An 8,748-nucleotide genomic window follows, 5' to 3' on the forward strand; every position below is an offset into this window, starting at 1 on the left:
ACAATGACAAGGACATTGGTTTGAAATTGTTCATAATTAAATTGAATTTACAAATAGTGTTTTCAAAGATTCAGATTCACCACATTCCCTCACCCCATGTTTGTCTGAGAATCTATGTGTGCACTTGAGTGTAGTTTCTATTCAAGCGTGTCGATCCATTGAGGTGCGTGTGCAGCGGCAGCGACAGATGGCGGGCTCCTCTTCCCTCGGGAAGGCAATCTCTACGAATGCGAGCGCGTGTCAATCACCCGCTCTCATGTGATGGCTCCTGCCAGTGACGTGCCCACCATATGGCCTGGCATCAGAGCAGGTACGTAACGCTGCCTGCAAGGGATGCCACACCGCCTCGCTGCAGTCCGGAAAAAGGATAACTCGTACCGGATCGAAGAGACAATTGAGACAATTGAGCTTCTCTTTTTCTTAATCTTCTTAACGTAGTAGGGAACTATAGTGTGGAGATGGTGTAGACATACGCGCCCTCATCCATAGAGCACCACAAAAGGTGAGTTTATCGAACGCGACAGAATATATAATAACAACAAATTCTAATAATTATTTATAATAAGATATGTCAACTGATGCTGGTTCGTTTTATTTGTTATGCGTTTATCCAATTTAGATTATTATCATCTGTGTTTTTATCTTTTTTTTCTTTTTTCTAGATAGGCCTAACTTTAGTGTACTCTATCATACGTTAGAATTAAAGCAGTCGTGTAATGTTACATATGAGAACGAAAATCTGAATCGACTCGTTCAGAACAGGTATCAAAATGGCTACACAGTTTATAGACTAATTCTGTGTATTCAGACATATTTCACATAACATTTATGAGATTGATTAGCAGATAGTGTTGTGTTGTATTATAATATGTTGTGCAAGAGAGAAAAAACATTTAATTGTTTTAAAACATTTAAAACGGGTTAATCTGTTTAGTAGCCTATTTGTTAAATTTTCAAATACTTTTGTTGAAATGATTTATATCGAGCTACTAATAATGCAAGTTTTTTTTTTTTTTGGGGGGGGGGGGGGGTGCAGGTATATGCAGGTATTACTACCAATAATATCATATAACATTTACAATTTACATAGTATAGCCTACAAATTATTTAAAAACAAATTCTTGTTCATTAGAAAGCGTTTTCAGAACAAAAACACTGGACCGTTCAGATTTTTTTTTAACAATTAAATTGTGACTTTTTTTTTTTTTTTTTTAATGACATAGCATGCTATTATTTATACTTTCTGTAAACCGATCTAATTATCTTTTTTCTTTTTCTTTTTTTTTTTTTTTACTTTATACTACGATTATATAACAATGTCCCTCCTTTGAATGGAAAGTAGGGCGAAATTAGTTTTAGAACCTAGACATAGGTTGCATTTCAGGGATCTTGCATTCATACAAATAAATGTTAGATTGGCTTTACCGTTACAGCTTTTTTTTCCGTCTCGTTTGCCTTTTTATGTTTTCGCCGTTTTAAAAGTTTTCGAAAAAGCGAACGCACATTTGTTTCCATAATGTGCTGGAATGCTGCCAGAATGAAAATAGAAATGAAAGGGTGAAGGGGTAGCCTACCCGCTGCTCAAAATGCCCCCCTGAGACCCAAAGACAGGGGCCGCGTGCGAGGACCTGCTGCGAGGGGCCAAAAATGACTACTGAAATTGGGAATTGGGGAGTGAGACCGTCTGGCGACGTCTGTCTCTCTCCCTGAATTAAAATAACATTTTATATTAGTCTTCTCCCACGATCCTCCCAGCTTTCTGAACATTATGACATAGTTATTTAGCCTACTCGTATTTCCCATGCCAATTACATTTTTGCTCTTCATTTTTAAATAGTTTGTGAAAACTGTTGTGTTCTTGTATTACTATTTAAAACCATTCTTATTTACTTCCCTATTGGCAGAGTGCATTACCTTTACATTTCGCCGAGGTCGTTATTATTATTTCAAAACACATTTGTGCTGTACACAATTTGAAAGGCAGAGTTTAATAATTAAAACGTGTTTCGATGTTTCAGTGCCGCTGCCATGTTGACTAGATTATTCAACGAACCTTCACTGCTTCCGGACATGCAGAAGTTCGGGGGCTGGGTGGATGACAGCGGGAGCGAGGACTCCAAAATCAAGGACGAGGAGCAGGAGCGCTGTCGCCTAGGCGACGAGGACTTGGACGAGGGCGATGTGAAAGACGGGAGCAGCCGGGCTCAGTCAGAAATTGCAGGGGAGGACGACGATGATGAGGATGTTGATGAAGATGATTGTGGAGATGACGGAGACAGGCCCAAAAAACGTGGGCCAAAAAAACGCAAAATGACACCGGCTAGGTTAGAGCGCTCGAAAGTACGGCGCCAAAAAGCAAACGCCAGAGAGCGCACACGCATGCACGATCTAAATTCAGCACTGGACAATCTACGCAAGGTCGTACCGTGCTATTCAAAAACTCAGAAACTCTCCAAAATTGAAACACTAAGGTTGGCGAAGAACTACATTTGGGCGCTGTCAGAAATTCTGAGGAATGGGAAGAGACCGGACGTGGTTTCGTATGTACAGACACTGTGCAAAGGCCTCTCCCAACCCACGACCAATCTTGTGGCTGGGTGCCTCCAACTTAACTCAAGGAATTTTCTAACGGAACAATGTCAAGAGGGAGCGCGCTTTCACTTACCTAACCCCTCGTTCTCTATGCACGCATTTCCATACCAGTGCTCCCGTCTATCAAGCACACACTGTCAATCCGGGTCTAATGCACATAGCCTCCGAAATCACTCTTTCTGTTCGGCCTATGAGGCTCTGTACACCGAAAGCACGTCCCCAGAATACAACAGCCCAGATTACGAGAGTCACCACAGCCCTCCGATGTGTGTAAATGGCAACTTTGCTTTAAGACAACAGGAGTCACTGTCACCAGACGCGGAAAGAGGTTATCAATATTCTGTGCATTACACCAATCTGCATGGCTCACGTTCCTCCGCTACTCATGGTCTTGCTTACGGCCCATCAGGAACTCGCAGCGGCAGCGCTCACTCAGAGCCTTCCACCCTTCCACCGTTTCATGATGTACACGTGCACCACGATCGGGCGCCTCCATACGATGAACTCAACGCCTTTTTCCACAATTAGGTGATTTTTCCCCCTGTTAAAAAAAAAAACAAAATACCCGACGTGGAAAAGGAAAAGACATTTCCACATTCAAACCATTAATTAATTTAATTAATAAAAAAGTTATGTTTATTTATTTATTACATTATTGGACAGTATTCTGATTTTTCAATTATTCCACGATGAACCTTAATGGACAAAATATAAAAAAGTGAATGAATCCAACTGCTAAAAACATTGTGCAAGGTGGGATTGCTATTTCTGAATGATTCTAATGTTTGAACCATAATGATTATCTAATGTAATAACTCAAGAAAAACATGTGAAATTAACCAAACTGTTAAATGAAGTCTGTTTCTTGATCAAATAAATAAAGACGCATAATGTTCCAGAATCTTCTGGGACTGTCATTTCCATTTGGAAATTGGTCAGGCAGACATTTTAAGAATAGACCAACTAATTCACAAACAAAAACATTCTGAGTAAACCCAATATAAATTTACAAATAATGAAAACGATATATATATATATATATATATAATATATATATATATATATATATATATATATATATATATATATATATATATATATATATATATATATATTAATTATAAAAAAAATTACATAGAACGCACCATTATTTGTCGATATAAATTAAAGAGCTCTCTCTGTCTCTCTCTCTCTCTCTCTCTCTCACACACACACACACACACACACACACACACACACACATATATATATATATATATATATATATATATATATAATTAGCTCTGTCTACACACTCACACGAGAAAAAAAATATACAGTAGTTTGTGTGATAACACACACACACACACACACACACACACACACACATATATATATATATATATAATAAAAAAAATAATAATAAAAAAAAGGAAATAGGAAATAAATAGACCTACTAATCATTATGTCAGATCATTTAGAATTATAGGGCAGCTTTCCTGCATTGGAAACGCCAAACAACACTATAACAACTACGAACTCATTCGGATTTATTTTTTTTTTTTTTATTTTTTTTTTTTTAAATCAAGGCGGTATTGGTTGGGTTAAATGATTATATATGTATATGCATAAGAATAATAATCTTCAATTTGTGTTCTTCATTTTCAGTCTCAGTGTTTTTAATTTTCTTTATATATATATATATATATATATATATATATATATATATATATATATATATATATATATATATATATTTCACAGCAACTAAAATATGTTAAGGTTTTGCATATACTAAAGCGTAAAATGCTTTAATATGATTATGTTGACATATTTGCATCCATTTGGTTAGCTGCTACGTCCTGTTTTCAGTTAATTATAGTCTGCGAAACATTATTATTATTATTATTATTATTATTATTATTATTATTATTATTATTATAGTCCGACCAAAATTCTTAATTCTATATTTAAGCTTGTAGTACACAATGATCTCTTCACATTATGAATAAATTAACTAATTCGTGAAAGAATTTTACTTTTTGACAATTTGTACATTAATTATCCCACGGTTGGAATTTAGATAGCATGAACATATTCTTTTCATTATTATTTTAGCAATCACGAATATACCAATCAATGCAATTTAAGTGCACAAATAAATAGTCTGAGTGGGGCAGTAAATGTTGCATTCCTTAAATCACTGTGTCATTGGTATTGTTATTAATGATTATCATTGGTCCTTGAAATAGTATTAAAATATATCGGAATAGTAAGGCCTTTTACATAGGTATGTTATTAAATTGCATTTTAACGTTGGGATATTTATTTATGTATTTATTTATTTATCATTTCTGTTGCTATCAATAAGCAAATTCAGTTCTAAAATAAATAAATAATAAAATAAAAAATAAGTTCTTTGTGTTGCATTAGATTTTTAAAAACAGTCTGTTGGTTCCAGGTGTCATCTGTCAGCAGAAGGAAAATAAAGCTCTTCTAGGTTACTTGAAAAACTAGAGCAAAGTTTCTAAAGAAGTGTATGGATGTTAAAAGTCACATATTAGATCACACAACAAAACCGTTTTTGACATTTTTGTTTTCTTTTTATATTTTAGGTTCCGGCCGAAATCAGGTAGTACTGTTCATCACAGAAACCTTTGAGTTCAAAGCGCTTATTTCTTTTGTGATTAAGGCATTGATGTTTTGAGCCCAGAAGGTAAAAGCCAACAGGGAGACAAAAGGCGCTCCCTCCTTAAACTCGACCACAGCCGAGGTGATCTTAAGCGGCGTCCAGAGGCCACGAGCTGGCACGAAAGCCTGGGACTCAGGAGACAAGCGCTTGCCAATTTGCTAAATGTCTTAGCGTCAGTGCGCAGGGCCAGCGGGGCAGCCCACCACAGCGATGCCAGCTGCGCCGTGTGCCAAGCCTGGCCAAAACTGCGCTGCTGGGTGGAGACGGTGTTTCTTTCTTAATTCAACAGCATCTGTTCATTACTTCATATTTTACAAGGAAGAATGGTTCAACTATATATGCTAGCAACTGAAACAGCAAAGCTTAACTATCGACACTGCACCGGATAACAGTTGGAACAAACACGCAGTACTGTACATGAATTCATCTGATAAATTTTAAACTAATAATAATGTAGCATAGCTAAACAAGATGTGGAGAGAAACAATATTCTAAGGAGAAAAACTATTCTTAAAATAAAATGGAAAACGAAATCGCAGCACAATGACAAATGATCAATCAGTGTATAATGGGAAATTAACAAAAATATTTGAAATAGTTATTATAGGACAAAATGTAAAATATTAAGTGAAAATATTTAGTATTTCACTTACTTAACCTTTAGGTTTAAATAAATGCAAAGATATCTATATGCATCTAGTATTAATAAAAAGTAAAATAAACTCATCAATTACAATAAGTTTTAAATCTAAAAATAATAACACTAATAACAACATGCCACTCAAAACTGCTTTGACTGACTAAATCTCCCAAATTTTGATATTTAGATGAGCAAAAGTGCTGAGATGAGTTTTTGTGCCATCAGAGGTCAAGAGAAAAAAAAAATTAAGGGGGGGGGGGGGGGGGGGCGGGGGGGGGGGGGTGGGGGGGGGGGGGGGGGGGGGGGTGGGGGGGGGGGGGGGGGGGGGGGGGGGGGTGGGGGGGGGGGGGGGTGGGGGGGGGGGGGGGGGGGGGGGGGGGGGGGGGGGGGGGGGGGGGGGGGGGTCGGTGTTCACCTTGCCCCATCTTACCCATATTTTATGGCAAAACTTAAAAATATTAAAATAAAAATTAATTACAGTAATCGGGTAACATTACTTAATGACCTAATAACATTAATTGCATCTGATAAATATAATTTAAGATAACAAATAATTATTTATGTTGTTTTCTAATCTGGGATATTTATATTTGTATTTCAGGACACCCAGTATCCAATTTACCCTTATGATACTCAATGAATTGAAGCTTTCTCTGAGACAGATTTGGGGTACAGTGTGCAATGTACTTGGAGTACAACTTATGCAAAAACCTTTAACATTCATCTTTTAAGACCAACATTCAGACTCCACTTTTTTGACGTGCAGTAACTGTGTTCATTGTACCATTTTCTGCATGCCAGCCACACCCCAGCAGTGCCTGTCATGGAGGCTGGCACAGATTGGCATAGCTTATCAAAATTCCACAGCATCTGTTCTCTGTGACAGGGTGGCACTGCAGAGAAAACGAGTGCAGAGAATAAAAAGATGCAAAATCTTAATTTTTTAGCATACTTGGAATGTACATTTATGTAAATTAATTTAAATGCATTTATTCACATTAAAAATTAGGTTTGTTTTTTCTATCTTATACTTTCTATTAGAATGTGAGTGGTCAGTGTTGCAACACAAATATAGGTAATAGAAAAGTACAATAATTTCCCTTTTATAGTGCCATAGTGTGTTTTCCCTTGCATAATTGAGGGTTTACAGCACAGTGTTCAGTGTGTGTTTATATCTTGAGTACATATGAGTGCTTTGTGGTTGTTGCTTATCTGCACAGATGGCATGTGGTTGGGGGAGGGGGTGGGGGGAGTAGTGGGGTATGGGTTTTCTGATGATGCCATGCAATGGTCACATGGGCATCAGTAATTGGGCGCCATATTGCCTGGTTTGCAGGGCTCTGGGGTAGCCAGTCACCCAGCTGGACCTGTCAGATGGCATTGAATCCAGCTCACTGCCCTCTACCCTCGCATCCTTTCCTCTCTGTCTCTCCCTCCTTCTGTCACTTTTACATTTTTAAACACACTGTCACTTTTCTCGTCTTACATTCATTTGAGTCTTTGATACACCTGTCCTCGTATTTTTCATCTTCACAGCAATTAATGTGTTAAGGCGAAGAACAAAGAAAGGTTCTTGTTCAGAAACACTTCTCAAGTAACTTTAATATAGAATAAATTTTGATAATATTTTTCATCAGTCAAGAATTCAGAAGATCAACACTTGTAACTTTTCTTCTTTTTTTAACAGGGTAAGACGAGGTAAGATGACCCCACCACCCTAATTTTTTATTAATAGTTTATTATTATTATTATTATTATTATTATTATTATTATTATTATTAATATTATTATTGTTATTTTATTTATTTTTTTTGATACCACAAAATCTCATCAGAATACTTCTGATGAATGACTACTTTTTATATTTTTATATACATTTATGTTATCATTTGATCTGAATATCAGCATTTGTGAGATTAATCTAATTTGGTGTCTCTGGAGAATAGTGATCTATGACACTGTATTATGTTGAATATCAAATATTTTTTGTATCTATTTATTAATGAGGGATTTGTCAATACATTTATGTTTTTAGATTTGTGGAGTAAAAATTTTACTTTTTATTTTTAAGTAAAAAGCGAAAATTAGACCCTAGTAACAACTCAATATATTTGGAATAACAGATGTTCCAGACTCTGTCTGACACTTCTATATTTGCCATATGATAGAGGAGGTCTACAGTGTCCTAATTTACATTGGTATTATTGGGCTGTACAACTTTATCTCAGGACTGCCCATCTTGGGTGAATGTGGAATTGTCTGCCATTAAATCTGGCCTGACTTTATTTTATGTTATACAATTTTTGATGGAGCTTGGGGACCTTTCAAATTGTTCTTAGAAAAGAGACTAAGAAAAGAGGTGATACATCTTAACTGTCACTGTCCCACCTATGGGGCGGTTGGCTCTGTTTTAATTGTTGTAATTGTGTTCTATCAAATATTTTAGCAATGATCATAAATTATATATTGTTTGAAAGCTTAGAAGCCCAAGATTCATCCTGTGAAGACCATTTTGAAATCGGACATTGCATTACCATGGAATTGGTAATTTTAAATCTTTTGGCGGTATCCTCCCCCTTAGCGGGCGGTGACAAGTATCATATTACAAAATGTATTAAGGGTTTTTACCAATAAAACTTTTTATAATCTTGACATAAAATATATCATTGGGAAGGTCTGAATCTCAGGATTCCATATTTGGTGGTAGAAGTGGTGGTAGACATTTGTGACAGAAAATGAAAATAAATAAATAAATAAATAAATGGAGTTTTTATGACTGTCTTCTTTAAAAAGAGACCAACCTTTCCTCTGTATTTCAAAGTGCTCATAAATTATAACAATTTAA

At 36.2% G+C, this 8,748-nt stretch overlaps 1 protein-coding gene across 2 annotated transcripts; it reads left to right on the forward strand.

Moving 5' to 3' along the window:
• Positions 1–242: 242 nt before the first annotated feature.
• On the forward strand, positions 243–6,147 carry LOC109072190 (neurogenic differentiation factor 2-like). 2 transcript variants are annotated; one of them, XM_042753806.1, is made up of 3 exons: positions 243–502; positions 2,019–3,120; positions 5,187–6,147. In XM_042753806.1, the coding sequence occupies exon 2, from the start codon at positions 2,029–2,031 to the stop codon at positions 3,118–3,120; it is 1,092 nt and encodes a 363-aa protein (XP_042609740.1). In that variant the 5' UTR covers positions 243–502; positions 2,019–2,028; the 3' UTR covers positions 5,187–6,147. The 2 variants fall into 2 exon arrangements, with proteins under 2 accessions (XP_042609740.1, XP_018943995.1); XM_019088450.2 differs by lacking the exon at positions 5,187–6,147 and having other exon boundaries at positions 2,019–3,493.
• The last annotated feature ends 2,601 nt before the right edge of the window (positions 6,148–8,748 follow it).

This window comes from Cyprinus carpio, unplaced genomic scaffold (genome assembly GCF_018340385.1).
Source record: "Cyprinus carpio isolate SPL01 unplaced genomic scaffold, ASM1834038v1 S000000030, whole genome shotgun sequence".
Taxonomy (NCBI): domain Eukaryota; kingdom Metazoa; phylum Chordata; class Actinopteri; order Cypriniformes; family Cyprinidae; genus Cyprinus; species Cyprinus carpio.

Coding starts and splice junctions, on each gene's coding strand:
- LOC109072190 (XM_042753806.1), top strand. CDS start 2,029: ATGTTGACTAGATTATTCAACGAACCTTCACTGCTTCCGGACATGCAG.